Source organism: Dicentrarchus labrax, unplaced genomic scaffold (genome assembly GCF_905237075.1).
Source record: "Dicentrarchus labrax unplaced genomic scaffold, dlabrax2021, whole genome shotgun sequence".
Lineage (NCBI taxonomy): Eukaryota > Metazoa > Chordata > Actinopteri > Moronidae > Dicentrarchus > Dicentrarchus labrax.
This window is the reverse complement of record NW_026136721.1, coordinates 30,134,292-30,160,962: the sequence shown is the minus strand read 5'-3', so window position 1 is coordinate 30,160,962 and position 26,671 is coordinate 30,134,292. Positions and strand designations below refer to the sequence as shown.

Sequence of the window (26,671 nt, the reverse complement as noted above, 5' to 3'; positions counted from 1 at the left end):
GTGGCAACCTCAGCAAACAACCCTCGCTGGTGCAGAGTTCACAACATCATGGTTTTCCAGCTGAGCCCAGTAAGATGAGCTCAGACAAATACAGAAATCTCTCATGTGAAATATTCAAAACTGGTCGAAAATTGTGTTTGTGTGCTGTACGACCCCGTCGCTCAAAGGAAGAAGACGATTGAGGAAATATGTTTTCAAAGGCCATTAAACTTAAACTTATAAATCCTTTTCTCTGTCTGTGTTAACAAACTGATGACGACACTTAAGTTACTTCATTCTTTGGCACACCCAAAGCGTCAATTTTATTCACTCATTTAAGAAAAAAGTACAAAAGTTTGATTCTTCATCATTCATTCTACTGCAGACCAATAAACAAAATTTCGTCCAGTAGGTACAGGAAGAGCTTTCACATGGCTCCGGGTGACATTTTGTGAGGCTGGAAAAAGCTCAAAGCGATGCCTTCATTCAGCAGTGGTAGAAATAAAACTACAATTCTGTTCAAAATTGAGTCAAAAAAAGAAAATCTCTATACATTTTTTAAAAATTGTCAGTGTAGTTGACATTGTTGCATTATTTCTTGCACACATTTTCACATCATATGCACATTTCAACAGTGCCAATGATATTTCCCTATTACGCTCCATGCACTGCCTTTAGTTTAAAAAAACAAGGCTCAGTACATTCTTTAGTCAGTGTAACTACATTCAGCAATACAGTAATGGACACACATACATCAAATACATAAAAACAAACAGCAAAGTAACTATTGTGGAGTCTTTGGCACATTCTTTGTTTGTGGACAGATTTAATCCAGACTCCACAGCTATTATAGGTGAACATCACCTTCTACGATAAACTCATTTGACTCCCTAAAATCCAATATGGTTCCATTTGTTAAAAGGCTGCAATGGCTCAATTTCCAAATTATTATTACAACTGCAAGTTTAAAACTTGTTGCTACAACTGGAGTGCAAGACCTGAGCACACTGTTTTTAATTTAATTTAAAATGTCTTGACATTTTCCTGTAATTCTAAAGTAAGATTATATATCATTATATAAGTTTCAGACAAACTTATTTTTAAAATGATGGGCTTCATACTGGAGACCTTTGTTGGATGTAATTTCCCCTCACTCTCCTCTTGTTTACTGTCTGTCTCTATACTATTAACTATCTTGTAAAGGCAAAAATGCGCCGAAAATATTCTAAAAAAATACCTTTAAAATAATTCCTTCTGTCACCGTGGTTATGTTTCCAGTCTGTTTGTTTGTTAGCAGGATATCTCTAAAGTTGTAAACATATTTCAGTGAAATCAGGTGGAATGGGCCAAGGAACAAGTTACTGGTTTTAAAGCCATTCTTGGCCATTATGGAACTTTCTTCTTTTATTCCAATAAACTATTGCACTTGAGAGAAAACAGGTGTGCTTCTCCTATACTAAGTTTTAATTGGTTGCTCTGACTCAAATTAAAAAAAAAATAAGGACTGCAATGTAGAATAAGGATGAAGGAATCTCCACACATCCGCCAACCTAAAGCTCAAACCAATGCTTCAACAGACAGGATCTGGAATGAGGAAACCTGGAGCGCCTTATTAAAAAGTTCTTTCTTTAACGGCGTTCTTCAGATCTCCCCATTCAAGCACTGCAATCTGTTTGTTTTCCCAAAACAAAATCAGGTGGCACTCGGGTGGCGTTTTCTCCTGAATTTGTTTGGGGGGGAAACACATTGCTGAACCACTGCGCTCTTCATCATGTATATTTGATGAAGAGCGCACATTAGTTACTCATTAGGATATAGTTTAAGAACATTTTCAAAAAAACGTGATCAATAGCTGCAGAAAAATAAAATGAATCAAAAAAAAAAAAAAAACAACTCAAGGCATATAAAAACTTTTCATAGCACTGTAACTTCCCCCCAAAATAAACAAAAAACTGTCTGGGCTTTACAAAAGCAATAACGGGGCACTGTCAGGGATTTCATTAGCTCACAAAAAGTACACCAGTGTATGTGTGTGTATATGTCTGTATCATGTGGATGCTATTTAGCATTGGGGGGCAGATAGTAGGGGTGAAACAGTCTCTCATGGCTGCAGATGTGCAGGGCATTGTGTGTGTGCATCAGTAACCGTGGAAACCTTGAGGTGAAGTAGCTGACGAAGCCTTCGGGCAGCTCTCCAAGAGTCTCCTGCACCTCCGGTGGCAACTCGTGGTAGTGATGCTTCTGTAACGTGATGTTAACATGCAAAGTGTCAAAAAAAACTGACTGATGTGTCAAAGTGTGTCTACTTGTATAAGTGTAGAAGTAAGCATGCACGCTGACCTTATTTCTCATGGCTCTCAGCAGATCTCTGACTGAGTTTCCTTTATATGTCCTGAACCGCCTCAAGTCTGAAATGTAAACAAGAAAATATAAAAAATATAGATTAAACTAAAATAATAACCCTGCAACAAAGATTTCACGCCAGCCTGCTCAGATAGAGGATTTCAGACATTGGGAGATAGGGGCATTTATTTGATAAAGGAATGATGCAATGATACTCACATTTGAACAAATCCTAGAAATTACTTTTTCAAATTCGTAGCTTTATTCAGAATCAAAGCAGCTGCATCTTTGACTGTCAAACCTCACAGATCTGCTCCTTGGTGGAGGCAAGAAATCCGTTCTCTGAGTTTAAAATATCTTTGACGCACTTGGTATAATGATAATAATTTAATTTTACACCAACAACATCGCTTGAAATATGGCAATTTGTGAGGGAGATCTCAATATGTAATAGTGCCTGAGAGACTCAGTTCAGGATTCTGCATCGTTTACAGATTAATTGTCAGTAAACTAAATCTGATTTTAAATGTCCGACTTGGTGCTGAACCTCAGGTTTTGCCTCTTGGTTTGCAGAGTATTCGTTAATATTAAAGGCTCTCATCAAAGAAGGCTGTTCAATGTTTTTTACATTTGCTGCCCAGAAAAATATATTACTCAGATGGATTGATATTTGAGCTAATATCAATGGAATACCTAACAGATTATTGAACAGATAACTAATACATATTTAAATGTAAAATGATGATTTATTTTAAGACTTGGACATCCTTCTTTAGATATTCTGGTAAAAGACTTAGAAATATTGTATTGAAAGGAATAGTAGACACTGTGACACTGGCCCATACATTACTGACACTGCTGAGTAGTTTACAGTATGTGACCTCTACCATTGCTTAGGTATGTGACAGATCAAGTTTTCAACGTGTGTGTGTTCATAATAGCAATAGCAGCTTGTTGTTACGGTGATGACGTACAAAGGGCAGAGTTGAGAGGGCAGAGAGGCAGGTAAGAGAGCAGAGAGGGTGCGTCTATATTTTACTATATTTTCTGTTTATCATGTCCTCTCTTCTCTGTCCTTCACCATGACACACACATAATACACGGTTAATCAGCATTCTTACCTATGTTTAATTCGGCGTACCTGTGATCCACTAACAACCACGTATTTTAATGACAAATCTTGTTTTTTCCATCTATTCCCATGGTCTTCCTACTGAAATAGTGAGGCTGGTAACGAGTTGATGCGACAAAGTCGGACAAAAGGTTTGTATTTATGTATTATATTGATGCCGAATTGACCAGAAGACTGTTGAAATATGATGAGTTTTTTTTCTTGTGTTTCTACAGTTATGTGCTTTTATGTAAACGCAAATAATTGTTAATATACGGTATTTCTTAAATGGAGTTTGGCATAATATTATCCTGGGATTATGCAGGAAGCGTCATGGTTTTATTAAAATAGGTAAAGTAACTAAATAAGCAATAACCACAATGATGGGAATAATAAGTATGTAGTTATAATAATAATAATAATTATATCAATAACATGAATAACAATATTTATATTAATAAATAATACATAATTAAGAAAGAAAACTATTCTTAATGTGCAGTCATAGGCAGTGTAGGTTTTTTTAAACTTTTAGAAAAGTGTCCACCAGACCCCTCTACCTGTTAACATACAATGAACGTTGCTGGCGCATCCGTGCGTCTCCCGCCAAAACTATCTGTCTGACAGCTTCAGCAGTAGTATCACTGCGACCCCAACGAATTTACCTACGTTTCTATCTATAAATTATTTCTGTAGAGTGACATTTGTGGCCTTGAGAGCAGTTTACAAATTTATTTTTCGACACATTTTTCTCTCTCCCCACACTCTAGCGATGATGTCACGCACTCTGGCGGTTGAACATTCCACCAATACACACCCATTCATTTTTTGGACCGGTTTTTGGCGATTTATCGGCAAACTGTTTGGCGAAACGCTTAGAAAAGTCGTAGCACTAATGTCCTCACCGAGCCGCACGTTTTGATACCTTTTTTGAGTACGTGCGACCAAAACTGCGGGAGGAGAAGCGCGCCGAAAAACGTACGGAAGAATAATAATAAGTATGAGGGATAGTAGTATTGTGCTTTTCAAGGCACAATAATAAGGATAAGTGGCTAATCTACTTTTTGGGGGTACAAGGTAAAATATTAATTTACTCATTTTATAAATTATTATTATTATTCTCTCAAATATATATTTTTTCTTTTTCATTATTTATTTTACCTTCTTTCTCTCCAAATGTCTTTTTGTTGCCACTGTAATGGGACTGAGCTTTTCCTCATACGTGTGTGCAGAGTATTATGTGTCAATGTATATATAAATAGATGCTATGTGGATTGTTTGACGACATATTGAAGTGAGTGTATATAATGTGCAATGTACATCACATAACACCGATCCAAGGTTTGGTTCTTGTGGCCACTGTGTTGGTGTTAACAGTGCAGTTATGTGACGCTACGTGTGTGTGTGTGTGTGTGTGTATGTATGTGTGTACCTGTCTGTAGGGGCACAGAAATATGCAACCTCCAGTTGGTTCGAACCACAGTTCTTCCTGCAGTCTCCAGTCTGACAACAATCGGACTGTCGGCTGGTTCCTTCTCAATGCGGTCGCTCACATCCTAAGTACAAACACACACACAAACAAAGAGCATTGTTTCTGGAGTCTACAGACATGAGGCCTTGGGCTAAGCAAGAAGGATACAGGAAAAACTACACAATCCAGGTGTACACACACACACACACACACACACACACACACCCCTGCAGGTTTCTTTGTGTATATATTATCAAATGACCATGGAGAAGTGATTCCCACACCTGAAAAAAGAGCAGCTGCTTCTCAGGGCTCCAGAAGAACGGATGTTTGAGCACACAGGCCGTGGAGGGGCGGGACTCTGGCTCAGTGCTGATCATTTGCTCAATCAGATCATGCACTATGACGTCATCTGATTTGAGGGAGAAATAGTTTTCAGGTTTTCATATATTACACTTTTTTTTGCCATCAGCAGATTTTTGTGATTATTACTGTCCAAAATACAGTTTGCGACACTTTTCTGTCTAATTTTGAACTTCCAGCAATGTCTGAAAATTGCAAGCAAACCATAAAGGAACTTATTTGAGGACTGTTTGCGAGGACGATTGTTGAGGTGTGATTCTGTTTAACCTGAGCTGGTTCAGGAACGGAGCATTAAATGCAGGAAAGGGAGCTAGGTGGGTGAATTTACAAGGAAAATTTGAGAATTTTATGCAGAAGTCTCTTCTTCTCTCTCTAGTTTTCTTTCTGCTCCTCTCTTTCATCCAGGCTCCTCTCTTCTGGACCACTACCCGTCCGGAAACCTCTCTTTACAGGCTGCTCGTGCCTCATTCAGACATTTAGATTTGGATAATCGTCCCCCAGGAGAGTTAAGTTTCTCTTTCTCCTTCTTGTCTCTCTCGTTTGCATGTGTGCTCTGTGTTTGTCTGTCTCCCCTATCTGTGTGAATGCTGTACTGTCTCTTCTGTGCTTGTGTTGTCTGTCCTCTTCCAGATCTCTATGGTGGAGAAAAGGTTGTATGTATTGTTTCCTCCTGGATCCAATTTCTTCACATATATTTTATAATCTTCATGTATCGGAAATTGTGTCATCAGAATTAGCAAATAATGTGATTTTGTCAGTTTGTTCTGTAATTGACATCCACTGCAAGTCTGTCTGTCTGTCTATGTTCCTTACCTAAATCAAGGGCCTGAGGGTTTTTAATGTTGTACAGATTGTAAAGCCCCCTGAGGTCAATTGTGATTTATGATTTGGGGCTGAATAAATAAAATCTGACTTGTCTTTTCTTAGTATTGTGGTATTAATCTTCTAAAGTTATGCAGGAATTGACTGAATTAGCTTTAATTCAGGTCCAAATGATAATGAGAAGGCGACAATGCTCTGCACATGATTATGGGTTTGAAATCCTGTTATAGCCTTTATTGCTGTTGTCTGGGTCTAGTATTTGTGTTTGTGTTGTGTACCATTCTTGTTGAGTGTAACACTGAGTGCATAACCTTTTATTATTGAAAATAAAATTACTGAAAGAAAGGATTCAGGGAAGAATCAATCATGGGCACAAAGACCGCTCTCACCGTGTATATCCTCCATAAAATGTGAGAGTGAATATTCTCCTGCCAGGATGTTGACCTGTCGTCTCAATGGATCACCAAAGGGGTGCTGCCCCCTGCTGACCACAAAGTAGAACACACAGCCTGCTGAGAACACGTCCACTGCAGCAGTCTGTAGAGAGAAGAGAAGGAAAACTGGATCAGAGGACCAAAAACTACAAATATGCATACTTCAATGTGTGTATATGTATTTTTGGGACAGAAAATCACAGACCCTTATATACTACATATGAACCTGTTTTATCATCTATAACTGGAATCCATTTTTTCCCACTGTGGCTATTTTAGTTAAAACAAGTTCAAAGACAAGACAATTCTGCTGTATGAATGTTTGTTGTACCGGTTTGTTGCCAGGAGTGTCCCGCAGAACTTCAGGAGCTATCCATCCTTCAGTTCCTGGTATTCCTGACCGTAAAGAGAAGCTGCTCCGACCGTCTGGGATCTTCTTACAGAGTCCAAAGTCAGATATGAGAGCTCGCACCTGACCCAGCGCACTGGGGCCAGAAAGGAGGATGTTTCTGGGCTTCAGGTCACGATGGACTAACAGGAGATGAGAGCGAAGAACACAGTTTTTCATAAAGATGCTTGGGGAGAGAGGAGGATTTCAAATGATATTTGTTTCTGGGGGAATTTAAAACACCATTGTGCATTCACTACACTATATGTGTGTGTATCTCAGACCTATGTTGAGTGAGTGGAGGTGTGAGAGGCCACACATGGTCTGTTCCAGCAGAGTTATAGGATTCAGCCCAGGAAAGCAAGATGGATCCTCCACATACTGCAGAGAATACCGACACAGAAAACACACACAAACATGTTAGTTTGGTCCGATTCAAGGATGGGAAACTGCTTTATAATGATAATAAAATGTCAGCTTACAAGGCCCTACAGTACTGACCTGCTGCAGGGTTGCAGTACACAGCTCGATGGCGATGTAAGTGAAGAGGCGGTCTCTCTCTGTGCAGAAATATCGGATGACATTCGGGTGCGTGTCGGACTCTCGGAGGAGCTGCACCTCACGTTCTGCTAACTCGAAACACTCGGGCAGTATTCGCTTCACCGCCACATGGCGTCCGTCAAATGTACCCCTAAAGACGAGAGAACAAAGCAACATAAAATATTACGCACAGTACTGTATGTGCCTCAGAACAATATAGTTTATCTCATTAATTCAGTGATTTGTTTGGTTTAGCCCATTAACTCAAAGCTGTGTATACTTTATTTTAGTATTGTCGGCCATTTGGCAAATCAATAATGGCTGAATTTATAGCTGTTTTGGTTTCAGGGTCCTGGTGTTGTGCATGTTGGCTCACTGTCACATTGTCATGACTTTACTGAGTCACTTGAATAGAACAGAGCCACTGGTGGACTCGGGGGGCACCTTCTTGGATGCCCCCATGGTAGATTAAACATAATAAAGAGTGCTCTAGAGTGTCTTTCCAGGGGAGAAAACTTGATGAAGTGACCTCTATGGTGCTAAAACACCCCTGCCCCTCAAATAAGTCTGCCACTGAACAGAGCTATTGTTATGGTCTTTAATAATAACTGTGTTTTTTCTTCCTCTGACAAGTCAAAACGTTAATAATTTCTGATCCCAGTGACCATTTAGCCACCTTTATATTTTGTTTAATATTTACATTAATTATATACAGTACACAAAGATTACGTGGCATACTCTTTACAGATGTATGCAGTTTCAAGCAGGGACTGTTTATCGGATTGTGTGTTCACTGATGCTCCAACATACAAGATTTTACATTCAGTTGTCAGCCAACAGCAGCCTTTCAAATACAGCAAATAAACAAATAAAGGTGATAATAAACAAAAGTCTACCTGGATGGTAAGAAATCAGTCTTATCTTGCCTGAAAATGCTTCACAGAAATGTAAATGCACACCTGTTTTGCACCTAATGATCTGAAACATGCATTCTTAAATTAAGGCCAGTGCCATTAATGTTGAGACTGTGTTAAAATACACAAACTGTACCTGAAGACAAAGGTTCCCGCTGTGCCGTGTCCAAGCACCTCCGTTGGAGTGAAGGAGATTTTACCCACCTGCACCTCCTCACTGTTTCCTTCTGAGAGAGGCAGAAAGGAAATTAATCTCATCTTAATGGTGAGAGACACACAGAAACACTATGTATAAACACACACACAGTTTGGTGTGTTACCTGCTGTGGGTTTGAGCCCAGCGGTGCCATTTATATCTAAGGTGCCGCTGCTGTGAGTGTGAGGACTGGGAGGAGGGCTAGCAGATGCTGACTGAGAGTCTGGATATAGAAAAGTGAAGATATACAGTAAGTATGTGCTACATGCAAGTAAGTAAGTAGCTTTTTCTGTTTCAATTTAATGAAGGAATGAATAATATATTTAAGATTTCTAGGCTTTGAGAAAAATACAGGGAATACGGCATAATAGAGAACTGGATTTATAAGTTACTTACCACTAGAGAGGTTTGTGTCAGTAGAAAGGGTTGTGTCTGAAGAGATCAGAGTTGCTGTCTGGGTGTTTATCTGGGTGTTTATCTGCGTGTTTATTGCCGCGTTGGCCTGCGTGTTGGTCTGCATGTTTGTCTGCATGCGCTGGAGACGAGACTCAAAAGCCTCCTCCAGCTGCCTCTGAGCTTTCAGCTGCTGGGCTGCACGCTGGAGAGACACACACATTTATATACAGATCACACTACATGCAGTTTCAAGATTGAGTTTGAGAGATCAGCACTGAAAAATACTGAAGAGGGTGAATATATAAGAAAGAGATCATAAAACTCTCCTTTGCAACAATAAAAACAAAGCAAATACCATTCAGCCCAAATGTTCATGTATTAATATGCAAATGCATGCAGGCAGGTGCCCCAGATTCTAACTAGATCATTGAGTCTGTGGAGCTTTGGTGTAAATATGATGTGTCTATCATGTATCGTTATTAGCCCCCCATGATGACTTAATGTCCTGTTCATGATGTGTAACATGGCAGCAGGATTGGTGAATTTTGCATTTCAGGGTTTATTTCATTTTTGTTTTCTTTTATCCCTGTTAATAAAAGGTCAACTACATAACATAGAGCTATTTCAATTATCTGGCGAGGACTCCATTAGAAAACATATTTGTAAGGGTTTCTACTTCAAGGGATTCACTGAGAGCAGCCTCAATAAATCAAATTTAAATGCAACCACAGAAGATGTATTTTAGTTAGTTTTCCCATTTTTCTAAGATAAAGAAAACACACAATTCCTATATTCAGGTGATTAAACACTAATGAAAACATACGTATAAATATTATATTGTATTTCTGCCAATAGATCTTCCTAAATGTTAACCACTGGGCCTTTAAAAACTAAAGTTATGAATATATTGTGTGTACCATTCAGGTCTAACAAATGAAAAATGTTTGCAAAGCTGATTTTCTTTAAAAATCCAGCATTGTTTACATCCATGTTTACTAGCTATCAGTCTTCTTCTTCTTCTTCTTCCTTGTCTTTGCTGGTGCACTGCAGCATATCTCGTTACTGGAAGAGTTCACAGAAAACCTTTAATCTCTTACTTGTACTACCGCTTTTGTTTGCTCTACAAAGATGAAATGTGTATACACGTTCCTTAGGGGTTCATTAAAATTTTAGCACATGACAGAACCTGCTATATAAGTATGTGAGGCAAGGAAGAGATGAACATTTCTATCACAAAATAACTCTTTGGATACAATGACAATTATAGATCAAAGGTACATAATCGCTTGAGAGTATCTTAGAGTGGATATATTTCCCCTTACACTCTCCTGCAGGTATTCAATTTGTCACCATTTGTTCCCATCTTTGAGAATAAAACCTGAAAAACTACATCTTAACAACAGATAGACATAAGATTCACTCACAACGGGGTACGTGAGCGCGAAGGCCAGCCATCCCCCCAGCAGCAGCGTCAGAACAGCCAGAGTAAGACGATCCTGAGTCATATAGACAGGCAGCACAGCGGCCGGTCTCTGAGTCTGTCCTGATGTCCTCCCATCAACCCCTCCTCTATTAGAATTAGTGTCGCTATGGCCACCAGAAACTGTCTGAAACTGAAGGACACAATAACAATAACAGGGATAAGAAACAATGGAAAATATAATAAGGTTTCACTCGTTTTTTATCTATGTTTGTTGCCACTGTTCTCTGTAAAGCAGTTTACAATGAAAGGGCATTAAGTAGTTTATTACATCAATGCCTTGGTGTCTCAGACAGCTTGAAGTGGGTTATAATGGACAGTAATAGTCTGATAGAAGAGGATCACTGTCTGTTATCATTCTTCTGATTTACTGGCTGCGGTAGTGACACAGATGTAGTTTGGAGCTGTGACTCACGTAGCGCTGGTGGTAGTAGGAGGCAGAGGAGATGGGGGAGGCAGAGGCTCGAGGAGGGATGACTGCCTCACCAGAACGCTGCAGGCTGCCTGGGAAATCTCTCAGCATGGTGGTGTGAGCTACTGGAGGGAGCTCGTGATGACCTAAACCACATAAACACACAGATATAATGCATTCAGAGCTGTATCAGTGTTTGTTTTGGAGTCTTGTCTGGTCACTAAATAAAAGAGATATTTCTGTTTTTTCCTCTTAAGGCAGGCTTCTTGCTTTGAAAAACCTAGACAAGGTCAAATGTTTTCATATTTCATATTTCAGATTTTGATCCACGCTGTTAGAGTAAAAATTCAGTTTTAACTTTTCCTCAGCCAAAGATAAACTCTAGATGCTTTTTTTATGTCTCTTCATACACTTTTAAGAACATAAAGTGACATTTTCCAAGTTTAAATTATTGTGATATTTGTTTCAGCTCAATACTTTGCTTCTCTACTCAAAGACACAAAAAAATGCAACAACAGGAATTAGTTAAAGAAGAATCGCTGCATTTTTCACAACTAATATGTTTTACAAGAAAATACAGAAACTTCCTAAAAGTGCCTGGCATCATAACCAAAAACCAAAAAAGATTTTCATGCTATATCAGAGTATTCTTTTTGAGATGACTAGGCCTTTATATAGGTTTATAGTGGCATATTCTACACTGCCTCCTTCTAAACCTAAATATATAATAATAGTTGTATTAACACTATAAACTGATATAAAATACACAGTAAGTATTCAAAGAGATATTTTTCACATGTTCTATTAGACAAGTAAGAAACAAAGGAGTTACAGCAGCTGTTTCAGCTGTGCACTGGTATGGAAGTTAAAACCAGTACAGCAATTAATCTGGTTTATTGCCCAGCAGTATTTGATAATTACTCTATGATTTGTAAATACTACTTACAGAATATTTTTATTAGTTTGCTTTGGCTGGAGCCACATGTAACCAGGAAACTTGTAAATAGTGAAATATACTTGTTTATTAAAACATAAATTTCAGTTTGGTTAGACCTACTTCCCCAGCTTTAGAGAAGTTTATGTTTTCATTGCTATTGGATGACATCCAGTAATGAGGACATGGTGGTTGTATATTCTGTGTTTGTGTGTGTGTGTGTGTGTGTGTGTGTGTGTGTGTGTGTGTGTTTACCTATTAGCAGCCAGTGGTTTTTCTGGCTGTTTGAGCTCCCTGGTGGATAGCGCACATCAGTGGACGGTGTGATCTCACACGCCCCTCGCTCTCTGACCGTCACCCCAGCCGTCACTGGACCCTCAATCCGAGCTAGGGTCAGTCCACGAGGCTGCCATGGCAACAAGAAGCACAAACCAGTCACGTGACAGCTATCCTGTTATCACCTCGATCTATTGATATACTGTATGTAACTATTAGTGTTCTGTTAGAGCGGGAGAGAGAATCGTGACCTGGATGTGTGAGGAAACTCGGTGTGTGGGTGCAGTTATATCATAAAAATAGATTATATATTTAAACTCACCACTAATGAGACTCCATGGTGGACGAGGGAGGTGGAGGCATAGAGGTGGGAGTCCAATTTTCCTACATAGAGAGTTGGTCTAGAAGAGAAAAAGTCAGGTTATTCCCTCAGCAAATAAAGTTATCTGACTATAAACTGATTAATATTATTAAATTATTTTTTATTAAATCGAATGGATCAACTGGTCATGGGACAAGAAATAGTTGATTAGATTTGGGGGTTTTCAACAGTATAGCAAAAAATAAGAATTGGATAGATTTCCAGTTTTCATTAACACAACAAATACTTATTTCTGATTGGTTGGCAGATATTCCTTAAAAAATATAACCAGACACCTCAAACGCAGTTCCAGCTGCAGTTTAACACCCACAGTAAATCAGTGCACCAGGTAATGTGTATCAGATTGCAGTACTAGTATTTCATGCTGCTTATCAGCTAGCTCTCAGAGGAGAAACAGACCTCCAGGAAAGGTTTTAAGTGACGTTTTTAACAAAGTTTATCTTATTTGCCTTTAGTAAGTGGATCAGCCTGTGTAATAATATAACCTGAGGTGTCCTGAGAGAGAAAATAACAGACTCAGCAGCTCTTGTTCTGCCATTAAGTATGTATGTCAGTAGCCCTCATAGTCTATTATCACCCACTTAAATTTAAAGTGACAAGAACATTAGTTGGTTATAGGCGCAAATTGGATAATTATTGGATAAGCCTTCTCGTTACCACTTTAATAAATCACACTGTGTGTAAATATATACACAGTATATGTATGTATGATTATATACAGTTTCTCTTACACAAGTTGAGCCTGTGCGCTGGCTTGCTCCTTCACAAACTGATAGCTCCATTTCAGTGTAGAGTGTGCGTCTGCCTGGTCGTTGGCAGAGGAGAAGGTGAGGAAGCGAAGCGTTTCCATGGCGAGGGACAGGTGGGGGGCGTGTCTTAGCGAGTCACCAGAGTACAGGTAGACCCCTATGACGGGCGAGCCATAGTTCTGACTCCACAAGACGTCACCTGGAAGAGACAAAAGACAAAACAACCTCACTAGGGGGTAGAGATGGAATTAAAGGGACACATCAACCCTCTCACACATATAAGGGTAATAAAATATCCACATAGTAAAAACCACACACCTCTCCCTACCTGTCTCTCTGTCAACTGTCACCACGAGACCGTCACCGCTCGACACAAGATGGGCCATTTCTGGAAGCACAACAGGTAGGACAGGTCAGTTTCGGATGAGTCTGAATGTGACATCTTTGTTGTAGTTGTTTCACACTTTCTTTCAGGTGTCAAATATCAGCTGGAGTCCTCTTTTATTTCATTGTTCGATCTTGAACCACTTTATCTGGTTGTTTTAAATATAAATATTAAACTAGAGAGCACTCAGAGAACACATACCTCCACCGCGGTTGCACTACAAAACGTGGAGTTTTAATATTTTTTGATGTTCATCTATACCTGGTACAAAATATGTATCAGAATACAAAATGACAGACAGTTACAATAAATGTGCCAGATTCATTTTCATGCAAGTATAGGTGCAGTAGTTCATAAACAAGTAGGAATAATGTTGAAAAATGTTCTCACAATGTTGAAAAATCTTCTTTTTTTAAAAATTCCTGGATTCAGATCTGCATCAAAATATTAATGACTTGTTCTTTGACTCTCACACTGTAACTTTTACTTTATTTTACTAGACAAACAAACTGGAAAACAACTCCTTGTAAACAACTAAACGTTAGAGGGTGAAAGTCCATTCTTGACCTCGAAAATATTATTAGTTTTGCATTGAGTCAAATGTTATATTTAATGAAGTGACTATAAGTGAAGAGACTCTATAACAGGCAAATGTTTCATTCTATATAGTAGTAATGTACTTAATGTACAATAATAATGTTCTGCAAGGCTGTCATTAGGTTAAATGTACACTTGAGTAATTCAGCTAATTACCTGCTGTGTCAGTGTGATGTGAATATGTGTGCAGGGATGTGTGTGTGTGTGTGTGTGTGTGTGTGTGTGTGTGTGTGTGAGAGAGAGAGAGAGACGTACTGTAGTCTTGTTTCTCATCGTAAGGTGGAGCTGAGTAATCGTTGTACGTAGCGTTCCACCGCAGCTCCTGTGTCTTAGTATCAAACATGGTAACCATGTATTCTGCAAAACACAAACAGGTAAATGTTCATAAACAGTAAGCAAAGATGCAACGGTGTGTGTGTGTGTGTGTGTGTGTGTGTGTGTGTGTGTGTGACATACCTGTGCGTCCAATGTAAAGCAGAGGAGTGTTGGGGCAGATGGATTCAGAGGAGGAGGTGGTTAAACTGGTTTGCTTCTCACCTGTCTCAGGATCCACCACGAACCACACATCCTGCTTTTTACCTTCATGTGCACACACACACACACACACACACACACACAGAAATATAAGTACAGACACACACAGACACACAAAAATTAGCCTCCAGCATTTATGTATGTGAAATATTTACAGTATTTGTCTCGTCTGCCATTGTCAGTCTCTGACAACTGTCTGGCTCACATACGATGATAAAGTCATAACAGTCATATGTCATTTATTTCTCTGCATATCTCAGTCTCTCTAACACACACACACACACACACACACACACACACACACACACATGTTTTACCTGTATAGAGAATACCATCAGAGCTCCTGCAGGGAGCTGACTGAACCAGCTCTGGGATGGTGAACGGCAGTTTCTGCAGATAAATCCAAACAAATGGGTCATAAACTGAAAACTAACACACACACACACACACACACACACACACACACACACACACACACACAGCCTTCTTTACCATCAGGCCTTCCTTGTGTTTGCCACCCAAGACGTACAAACTGCCATCGTTGGGGTCTGGGAGAAAACCCGGCCTACAAAAACATTAATCATACATGAGTCAACTGATGATTAGATAAGGCTTGTGAGTGTCATCTGACATCTTTCATCATCCAATACTTTTTCCAGTACCTTTCTTTAACTTAATAAATGTGTTGTACAAGTTTTTTCCCTAAATAAAATAATGTTAAACTGGCAAATGCTTGATTTAAACCAGGAACAATCTGAACCAAAAATAAATTAACATGTGTACAAATCTGTTAATTTTGGTACATGACAGTTTTTGATACAGTGCTATGAACACATTACCTAAAACACTGCTCTGTGTGTGTGTGTGTGTGTGTGTGTGTGTGTGTGTGTGTGTGTGTGTGTGTGTGTGTGTGTGTGTTACTCACTCAGTGAGGTAGACTGGTACTTGAATAATGGGGTCTGAAATAAAGATACAAAATTAATTACATGAGAAATATATATAACATATAATTATATAGGAAAACAGTATTGATGTATATGTGTATGAACCTTCTCTTAGGGTCCACTTGATGTCCCCTGACTGTTTGGAGACAGCGTGCAGGTTACCGTCCAGCGTCGAGACAAACAGGAGGGATTCTGGGAGGGTGACGGATCTGACCCCTCCAACCTGATGGGTGGCCAGAAAGAGAGAGAGAGAGAGAGAGAGAGAGAGAGAGACACTTCAGACCAGCTGTCTGACGGGTAGTTCAGTCACCTGTCATGAATCTGAGATTTCAGCATAGCTTGACTACAGCATATGTGTGTGTGTCAGTGGGAGTGGGTGTGTCCGGGTTTGACAGTCCAGCTCTGCAGAAAGTTTCTGCCCTAATAATTATACTGTGTTTCTCATTTACCAGGATATCCTTATTCCCCCAGCACCAAACCACACACACACACTGTGTGTGCTCACCACTCCCATATTTACCCACCAAAGGGTGGCAACAGGACTGAACAGCACTCAAACACACAACATGGCAAACACTGAATCAAGACACACACACACACACACACACACACACACACACACACACACACACACACACACACACAGAGGCAGTATTAACTTTCTTCAGGCAATTTTGGACAAAACGTCCTATCATATCATGGCAACTTTACTCGAGCCTGAAATAGACACAGAAGCGCAGTAGGGTGCCAGTTGCGGCCTCTGCTGCGCATAAATAGCAAGACATACACAGTATTAACAACAACAACAACAACAACCGGAGCAGAAGCAGCAGCGCGCGCCACACACACACACACACACACACACACACACACACACACACACACACACACACACAGTTTTAACGGTACCTGAAATAGTTTGCCTTCCCAGGAGAGCAGGAGAAGAAACAGCAGCAGGCGTCCGAGAGCCCCCATGACCCCCGAAACACTTTCTGTCATGGCTCTGAAACAAAACGGAGGACTGAAGCTATTGAACTAACAACAGAGGTCGAACTCTCTCTCCATTTCCAGCTCGGGCGTCCATCTGTCAGAAAGTTAGCAGCGGCCGTTTGAACATCGCGAAGAAGCTACGACAGGACGAACAAAGTGGGAAAAAACAAAAACAAAATGTAAGCCGAGTTAGTACCGCTTTTAATCCATAATAATAACAACAACAGCGGCGGCGGAGGGTTCTTGTCACTGTTCCATATTTCCGTGTTGGGACGGAACCGGTGACGTCAGGAGCAAACTGTCAAGCGGAGGGGGGAGGTGGGCGGGGCTTAACCGTCGCTCCTCGCGCTGAGTGACGCTCTTAGCCAATGGGTGGAGAGATGTGGAGGAGAAGGGGGCGGGGCTGTGGAAATGGCTGGAACACGTGGAAACAGACAGCAGGGCAGTTGTGAACGCAACAAGAGGGTTTTTCTTTTTTCTTTTTTTCTTTTTGTGCAATAGAAAGTAGTGGAGGGCCTTATTGTTTGTCCTCTCCACACACACACACACACACACACACACACACACACACACACACACACACACATCCAACCAACATCAGTGGTGGACACTAGTCTGACTTTTTCTTATTTCTGTTATGCTGTTGTTGCTGTTTTAGCTTTTTACTTCAAATGAGAAATAATGTACTTTATTCTGCTTCTTTTTATTTGGCATTGCAGGTGGAATGAATGTATAAAATATAACAATATATTAAGTTTGTATCTAGTAGGCCTTTACTGTTTTGACACATGGGAACAGAGCTATGTGTTTGCTTATACTTTCCTTTTAATTTCATTTGCCTCTTTATGTAATGTAGACCTACGTGGTGCCTGGTATAAAAATTCTGCATGTTAAGTACTTTTACTTTTGATACTTAAGTACCTTTTGGGGTTATCCAGTTGAGTACAGTATTGCACTTTCATAAAGATGCTCACAAAAGACAAAATCAAAGCAGTTGAGGTCAAATAAGTCCTGACTTTAAGCCTCCGTATGGGTGACGCTCCAAAAATGTTGGATCTTACGTTTCCCATAATGCCGCACTAGCATCTTTCTGTTAGACCCATCCCACCCACGTATTTGAAACTAAAAATGGGTGACACTTTAATAGTCTGAGCTCCACCGTGAACCCAGAAATGTTGACTACCACAATGTTTTATGTTAGAAATGCAGAGTGTTGGTCCCCAGCTTTTAGAAACTGCTGCATGGAAACTTGCTGTTGTACACTTTGCATAATTAGCATTTATTAGCATAATCACTTATAAGGACAATATTTTTGCTACGGCTTGGCAGATTTGGATAATACTGAGAAAAAAACACCACCACAAACCAAATGTGTTCAATCGATTCACGTAATTTTCATTCTCATCAACATATTTAATGACACCGTGTGTCCTATGAAAATCCTTAATTTTGTCACGTTTCTCCACTCATTCATTCAGGATTTTCTTTTAATTTATCCCCAGTTTGTTTAACTTTAACCTAAAATCATCTATCTCTTCAGATACATTATTATCCCTTATATCAACTATATTACCAGTGAATGTAAGGAGTTTGTTGTGCAATAAGCGACAGAAGACATTATACATCTTTTTTCAAAGGCTGAGTCGTACTCGGACTATTAAACTAAAATCTGTAATTCCAATGAAACATTTAATGGAGAACTTTTACCTACTTTTACATTGTATTGCTACTTTTACTTAAACCTACTACAGTTTGTTTTCAACTGGTTATGAAACAGTCTAAATATAAAACTGTTGCCCCTACTGTATAACCTACATAAACGAACAATCAAAAAGAACATTGGCTGTTTCTATATAGTTGTTCTTAAAGCCACTGGGTCGGATTCTGTTGGATTCCCCTTGAAATCAATGAAACCATTGATTTTACCAGGTGGTAGAAGTATCACCGCTTTTGTCCACAGGGACAACCAGAATCAACAAAAAATTAAAGTTCCTTGTTGCTGCTTTAAGTATAAGATGTGAATACTTCTTACACATACACAGTAAAATTAGAAAGTCACACATTTACAAAAAAACTTTATTTATCTGCGGCATATTTCCTGTGAGAAATGTCAGCCAACAGTTAGTCCCAGTCCTTTCCCTATAACTTACTGTACCAAAATACAATTCACAAATTACTATTCAAAGTGCCTTTGCATGAGGAAAATAGACTGGGATAACATAGCTCGTAAGCGGGTGTGCTTCAGATATGAAATGACGAAAATGAAATAATACTGGCAGGCACTTCTGTCATCTGAGGTATGCACAAAACAAATGAAACAAACAGCATTATAGATTGTTTTTTTAAAGGCATATGCTGGCTGTGCGTAGGTAGGTGAGGTATGGGCTCTACACACAGTGCAGTGCCCAGGCCTTTGGCTCGGTAGGGGTCTACTAGTGGAGCACGCTGTCAGGCTTGGGATACCCAAACAGCTCAAAGTCTGGTTCGTACAGCTTGTACAGTTCTCTCCGCATTGTTATAGGAATCTGTGTGAACCAGTCTCTTTCCCAGCTGGTTGCAGTGCGGTTTCGGGCCCCTGAAGGGAAGCGTAGCAGATGATCCACCTGCAGAAGCTTCAGCAGGTGCTCCGCATCTGTTTCCAGGGTTTCTAGTTGTCCAATGAAGTCATACTTCACCTGGCATGGATGGCACAGACGGTACACCTGAAACACACAAAAAGCATTTTTTTTTAAATAATTTGTTTGTGTGTACATTGTGTGTACAGGTCACACAACCACATGTTTTTGGCTACTTCCTCAAAAATCATTATAAATAGAAGAGGTAGAAAATAAACAGCCCGACAGAATTAAAATTAAAGAAAGAAGATAATATTTATTTCTGAGTTGAGACATATAATGCCAAGAGAATTAAGTTGTCTACTTGCTAAAGTTTGTCCCAGCATGCAAACTCAAATTAGATTTAGATTTTTGTGTGAGGAATTGATGGAGTTGCAGTTGTCTCACAGTACAACACAGACAAAAAAAAGTAAGAGCTGCTGCGATGGCTGACAACAGCTGACAAAACAAATTAAGAAATAGATCAGTAGAAATACAATTTTATTTTCTTGTTGTAAATTAGTGTTCCACAGTGTGCTGTCTTCCTTATATCGGTTCTCATTACAACAAAATGAGACAGTAATTTCTTGTATAGCAACTGTCAAAATAGTGCAATGTCAACATTAGTTCAACACATATACTTCATAGAATTAATGTAGTATATAATATAAAATTGGGACACATACAAAGTGCAAATGGCAGGAACAATTGTAGATAATGACAAGAAGTTCATATTATACTGGTATGGTCTTTTAAAAACTGACATGGAACTGACAACAGAACGGGTAAGTATGCATATAGTGATCTCAAACTGCGTGACGTGTAGCCTTACACTGCTTGTGTGCTTGTATCTGTGTGAAACAAATACCTGCCGCCAGTGTTCATTGAAGATACTCTCCTTCTCGGTCTCCGGATCCAGCAAGTATGTGATAAACTGCTGAAACGTCGGTTTCACTCCTGCTGCAAACGCCTCAGCCGCCGTCTCTGGCAAACTGCCAGACACATTACCATAACGACGCACCATGACTGAACCAAACTGCCTGTAGAAGTCCTCGTTGGGCCTTAAGACGCACACAAATACACACATTTTAATAAGTCAAGAATGAAAGGACTGCTGTTTAATCAAAAGTGAAGCACATTCCTCAACCTCGCCCTCCACGCAGGGACACACACACACACACACACACACACACACACACACACACACACACACACACTCACACACTCACTCCCTGACTACCCAGCCACTAATATACACCTTCCAAACTTGTTCCTGAAGGCTGAGATGAGACGAACAAAAGGGTCTCGCACGAACAGAAACTTGGTGTAGTGCTGGAGCTTGAGTGCCATCAGGTGGCGGGACAGAGAACCATAATGCCGCCAAAACCTGGTAAAAGACAAACATGAGAGCCATGAGAGCAGATCTTCGGTGTCTTCCTTCTTCAGTTGTGACTGTAATGACAGATCAGTCCTTAAAGGGAAAAAGATGTGTCTTGTACAACAGTGCAGACAGAGAGACTTGTTTAGATACTAATATCTGAACACAGACAGCTCCCGTGGGGTAGAGAAAGGTCTGTCTGTGCTGCAGCGCCAAGCTCCGCCTGACGTTTCCACTCTCCTCTCCTCCAAGTGTCAACTCAGTAAATAACTCTTTTAGCTCATGGATGGTTTGTAAAAGAGTTTCAGTATAACTGGGTATCTAAGTGTTATAGTAAAACTGTGTGAAAAAGGAAAACCGCCTAACATTATTATTCATTATTAATGTACCTTTGAGAAGGACTGTAGACAGAGACAATACATTGTTACATAGAGAAATTATATATTAATTTACAAACCCAGTTTCCTTATAGGTCCAGTGTGTAGGATTTATTGGCATCTAGTGTTGTACTTGCAGATCATAACTGTCGCTTCACCCTCCCCTTCCAGGCGTGAAGGAGAAACAAGGGTGGTTGCGAAATGTAAGTTGTGTTTGGTTTGGTTTCTGGGCTACTGTAAAAACATGATGGTTCGACATGGCAGACTTCATGAAAGGCGACCTACGACATCTGTAGATAAAAGCGGCTCATTCTAAGCCAACAAAACATAACGATTCTTATTTTCAGGTGATTATACACTAATGAAAACATACCCTCTACATATTATATTCCAATGGATCATCCTAAATGTTACACACTGGACCTTTAAAAAATAATCATTGTAACATTTTCTGTAATTCTTTAAATTCTTACACCACAACCTTTAAAAATAGGTTTAGTAGGCTATTTGGAAAGAAAATGCCCTTTGCTTTGGTCAAACTTTCTTTTCAGAAGTGAAAAGTTGTCTTCTGGCTTCACCCTGATTTATTGGTTTATTTTCCTCTGTTGTCACTGTGGGATTGAGGTACGTGGTTTGTTTGGCTGCACCACTCTTCCCTTGTTTGGATCCATTTTTCATTCTCTTTGTTTTCCATCTTGACTTGTTAGAAAGTTTTTTTACTGAGTTGTTAAAACATTTTTAGAGGGGGCTAATCTGTGTAGGGCTACATGTTTTCTTATTTTTCTTTTCCAAGTTTGTAGAATTTTATATTCTTGCAGTACTATTCAATATGATGTTGTGGAGGCATATTCTTTGTGTGTAGCCAACAGCGATGGTGACTAGACAAGTTGTAATATGCATAACTACATTTTAATTTTCAGTCATGTATAATCACCTGAAAATGTGTGTGTGTGTGTGTGTGTGTGTGTGTGTGTGTGTGTGTGTGTGTGTGTGTGTGTCATACTTGGCAAAAGTGAGGTGGAGAGAGGAGTTGTGTACAAGGTCAGGAGGAACAGCCTCTGGGTCAGTGTAAGGTTTTCCTGAGGAGGGCGAGATCAGAGACTGAGACAAAACCACCATCACCCTCTTCCAGTTGGTGCACGCCACCTGAACGGAGAACAAAGACGGAAGGAAAGAAAAAGGAAAAATAAGAGACGTGAATTTGAATGAAGAAATAAAGAGAAACTATGATTTTTTTATCCTTCTACTTGCTATTTTTCTAACTCAACACACATGTTTACACAAATACAAGGAGCAGCTGTACCTTGGGAACATAGCAGTAGATAATCTGGTGTGTGTCATCTACTATCAGGTGATCCAGTTCTCTGTTGGGGATCTGCTCAAATGCCCGAGTCCTTCCTGGGAATTCCACAGCCTCCTTTCCTGAACATATATCCGTGATCCTATTCTTCCTCGCCTCCTGTTCTCTATTGTCCACAGCAGTGTGACCCTTGTCGTTCTCTGCATCCTGCTTTATTTCCTCTTTCCTCTTATCTTGTTTGTCCATCTCCTCCTCCTCTGCTACTCCTCCAGTCTCCTCTGGGACCGCCGGTGTTGTACTGGAAGCAGTCGTTGGAACGATGAAGGAGGATCTGATATGGGCTCTGCTGGTAGACGTGGAGTGTGAAGGGCCTGTAGTCGCCTGGGAGCGACAAACAGTGACAAATGACTGGGGTTTGGGCTCACGCAGCGGGTAGAGGTTGAAGCCCCCAACGTCGTCCCAGTAGACGATAATCAGCAGGATCATAAACAAAGACCCCAGGATGAACGCCACTCTCAGACCACGCCATATTCCCATGGTTATATTAGATCCAGTGCCGTGATTGGTGAAGAAAAGAAGAGAGGGTTATCTGAGCTCCATCGTGGCCATCTATCACGGAAGGAGACACTTCCTACTTGCCAGCTGCAACTGCAAGAAACAGGAAGTGTTACTTTCTTCCTTTACAGTCTAAATGAAGTAAAGTGATTGAGCAACCAGAAACAGCTCATAAAATACAAGAACTGGATATTTTAGATTTAAAAAAACAGTAAGCAGAAGCTACTGTGCTTGTACCATGCTACTTTCAACTTCTACTACATCTGAGAGAAACATATCACACTTAACCATCCAATATATTTATTTCCAACCTATAGTTACTAGTTTAAGTTTGTACATACAAAATATATGATGAGCTTGATTACTTGTAAGAGAGTATTTTTATAATGGGTATTGCTGAAAACTAAAAAAAGAAATCATTGTGGTTCACAGTATTTGTCCAACGTCAATATAAAATATCCAGATATAAGCAGGACCATTTAATTACACAGTAACAATTCTAGAAAGTGTATTTATACCTAAAAGAGCATTAAAGTACTCATTATCAGCTTTACATAGCTCTAAGATTCCCTTAAAAGGATTCATACTTAGTAACTAAGAGCATTACTAATAGTTATTAAATAATTCACCAATTCTTTATGAATCAGTTAGAAGCCATTAATAAGATCAAGTGACGGGTTGTGAAAAACTCTTTGGCTGGTGTTTATTCTTTCCATTATAATGCAGTCACTGTATAGCATTAATACATTAATAAATATTATATGGGTAGCAGGTGACGGTAAAATAAAACGTCCATCTTACTGAATTGGTGAAGAAAGAAAGCATAAGTAACTGCTTTGTTTAGAAAGAAGTGCCAACATGTATTCTATTCCAGAGTTCTATTCTAGAATCTCACAGTTAACTATAACACCTCCATCTCTGCTGATAATGATACAATGTAATGTTCTAGGAGCTGCCTGGTTGCCGTGGCAACATCAGACAATAAGTCTCATTGTCCTACATGCAGTCATTAGCTTAAAGCAATGAAAAATGTATAAAATAAACATAGTAGAACTGACATTTAAATTCAAACATTAAAAGTATACTACTCAGGCGTCCCATCATTAAGATATTACACCTATTAGTAACAGCCGCTGCAGAATGCAAACAGGACAGCCTAGCGACAGTATTACACACCAGAAACAAACAAACAATATAAACGGGCTGATATTTAATGTCTTGGGGAGTTAAACACTGCACCCACAGTTTATGTGACAGGTGTGCTTTTCACTCTAAATGGAAATGCAAACTAGATTGGTGAGCTAGTACTCTACAGGCTCGGAGCTCACTGTAAGTAGAAAAATCAATGCAGGGCTGGGCAGTAATTCAATAATATCATATATAGGCTTTCAGCAGAATTTTATCATGCCGATGTGGTCTTACGTTATTGTTCCGTATAATAAAATAAAGCCTTTGTTCTACACAAGAGTTTGAGCTCATGCAGCATTCAACAGGGGGGCAGAGTTCATACCTTTTATATCAGTTTGATCATTTTACGTGCGATTTAGTCATTAAAATGTAAAATAAATAAATAAGATATAACCCTCCAACAACACTTAAGTTGTTACAAGTTACAAGCTAAGATTTGCTCAACTTATTTCATATTAGGTTTTTAGTACTTAACTTTTAGTTTAGTGTTTTAATGTATATAACACTAAAGTATTTAAATTACTGTACTTTATATTTACACTTTACTCAATTTCAGACTGAAATATTTGAGGCTATACTTTTGAGTTTTTATTCAGATTATAAAATATGATGCATTATTATATAAATATAATACTAAATAAAAAGCCAAAAACTCTACTCATTTCAGTATTGTTCATTTATAACAAATTAAAATACCCAATAACACTGTTTCATCATCATACTTTTACTTTATTTTGATGATGTGATATGGCAGGACTGTAACTGGAGTAAAAAACAACAACATTACATTGAATTCAACTTGTTTTGGACATTAGCCACAACATTTTAACATTCAGAAGTGAACAGATTTTTTTTAAGTATGTGCTATAAATGGTTTTGACCAGTGTGTATCTGCCCAGGGGCCGTGGGAACCTCAGGCTCCGCCCGGGGCGCTCAGCTGTCACAGGGATGTGAACAAACGGAGCTGTGGGGGTGGAAGCTCAGCCTGCTGGTGGGTTTACACCCCTCACAGTCTGTCCCATAAAAACATCTGCTGTTGGGGAAAACTGTGGAAAAAATGACGGTCCCTAGTAAAACCTCCAGACTGGAGTGGAGCAAAACAGCAAAAAGAAAAAACCCTGGACTCTTATTCTGACAGAGAAAATTACTGTTTCTTCTGCGGTGTTTCTTTCCACTGTGCTTCAAATCTAAACTTCATGTTGAATAGGGGGTATTCTGAGAAATCAAACATCCACAAACTCTCTCGTGTCTTGGCACGCGCTGTACCCACACACACACACGTGCACACAAACACGCGCAAAAAGGGTGGACAAAAAAAACATAAAAATATATTAATATTTGAACTTATGTGGAGATTAAATGGCAAGTTTCCAGTGTAAGTTGTAACATTTGGTTTTCCTGAAGGGGACACAGGCCTACACACTGTTTGATTTCAGTTAATATTCCTCTTTTTTTTTCCCGCAGTAGACTCGCCATCACCTCCTCCCCAATCCTCGGTCGGAAAACAAACTTAATTTATACAGTACACAGGTTACAATGTGCCCTTTCACCGGCCGCACCGGACACTGTCCCTCCTCTCTCATGCAGACGGGACACTTTTCCCCCCTCAAGTCGAAAATACTCCACACACACAGACTGAAAGTTATTTTTCCTCCACAGCCTCCTCTGCTCTTCCTCCACACGAACCTCCTCATCATGCCGTGCCTTTTGAGATGTAGGAAAGCCCGGTTCTGTTCCCTTTCTGCGCTTCACACCGGGAGCATCACGGCGACAATTAACCCGCTCTGGACGTGTGTGTGTGTGTGTGTGTGTGTGTGTGTGTGTGAGGAACGAGAAAAATGGGGTTGAATATTTATGTTGTATCTTACCCGGCAGATGAGCTGCATGGTGCCGGTCGGTCAGCCCTTTGTCGCCTGCTCGGTGTCCCCCCTCTCCCTCTCCCTCTCTCTGTCTGTGTCCCAGCCAGTGATGATGAGACCGGGTGGGTACGACAGGACTGTAGCGGTCCTCGCTCTCCGGAGAGTGAAGCGAAGTATCGCGAGATTTTAGGGGAAACCAGCTACCCACTCTTCCACACACGCTCCCCGTCCTCCACACATACAGGCCGCCTATGAAAACCCATAAACCTGCCTCCGCCTGTGACTGGTTCCCAATGTAAGGTCCGGGGACCTCCAGGCGGACCCACAAAGGGCTCTACTGCCGAATTAGCAATATGCAGTTATAGACAGAAGGGCTATATTTAGGACACTAAGGAAGCCCATCCTCATCAGGAAGAGTGTGGGGAAGATTAAATGTTATGTATAAGTATAATACAAAAAAAAAATACTGATAGTGAGTCATTATTACATAGATCAAAAATATGACATGGGTTTTAATATACTGAGACAAAATAATAACATACTAAATCAAGATTATATTAAAACAGGATTATAATGTGTTTATTTTGATTGTATTTAATCAGGATTATAGTTTACTGAGACAAAATAATCACATACTAAATCCAGATTATGATTATGTGAGCAAGATTATGATAGACTATGTGAAAATAATGCTTCCATATAGCACTGTGGTAATCTAAAACATGTCTTTTAATCATTTATTTGGGAATTTGTGGATTTTAGCACTTTTATATTTACACA

General features: G+C 39.7%; 2 protein-coding genes across 2 annotated transcripts; both read right to left on the bottom strand.

Annotated features, from left to right (window-relative positions):
• Positions 1–267: 267 nt before the first annotated feature.
• ern2 (endoplasmic reticulum to nucleus signaling 2) lies at positions 268–16,934 on the bottom strand. Its single transcript, XM_051386675.1, has 24 exons — positions 16,560–16,934; positions 15,756–15,873; positions 15,632–15,665; positions 15,199–15,271; positions 15,024–15,096; positions 14,629–14,751; positions 14,428–14,529; positions 13,519–13,578; positions 13,173–13,389; positions 12,382–12,460; positions 12,039–12,189; positions 10,853–10,995; positions 10,382–10,570; positions 8,958–9,159; positions 8,686–8,784; positions 8,502–8,592; positions 7,413–7,602; positions 7,196–7,292; positions 6,855–7,054; positions 6,479–6,626; positions 5,189–5,316; positions 4,866–4,989; positions 2,320–2,387; positions 268–2,220 (listed from the first exon to the last, which is right to left on the bottom strand). Exons 1-24 carry the CDS (start codon positions 16,647–16,649, stop codon positions 2,038–2,040), a joined length of 2,982 nt encoding a protein of 993 aa, XP_051242635.1. The 5' UTR covers positions 16,650–16,934; the 3' UTR covers positions 268–2,037.
• Positions 16,935–18,698: 1,764 nt separating this feature from the next.
• LOC127355623 (carbohydrate sulfotransferase 12) lies at positions 18,699–26,066 on the bottom strand. The gene is made up of 6 exons (XM_051386678.1): positions 25,901–26,066; positions 22,293–22,937; positions 21,993–22,135; positions 20,493–20,621; positions 20,103–20,295; positions 18,699–19,342 (listed from the first exon to the last, which is right to left on the bottom strand). Exons 2-6 carry the CDS (start codon positions 22,824–22,826, stop codon positions 19,073–19,075), a joined length of 1,269 nt encoding a protein of 422 aa, XP_051242638.1. The 5' UTR covers positions 22,827–22,937; positions 25,901–26,066; the 3' UTR covers positions 18,699–19,072.
• Positions 26,067–26,671: the final 605 nt, after the last annotated feature.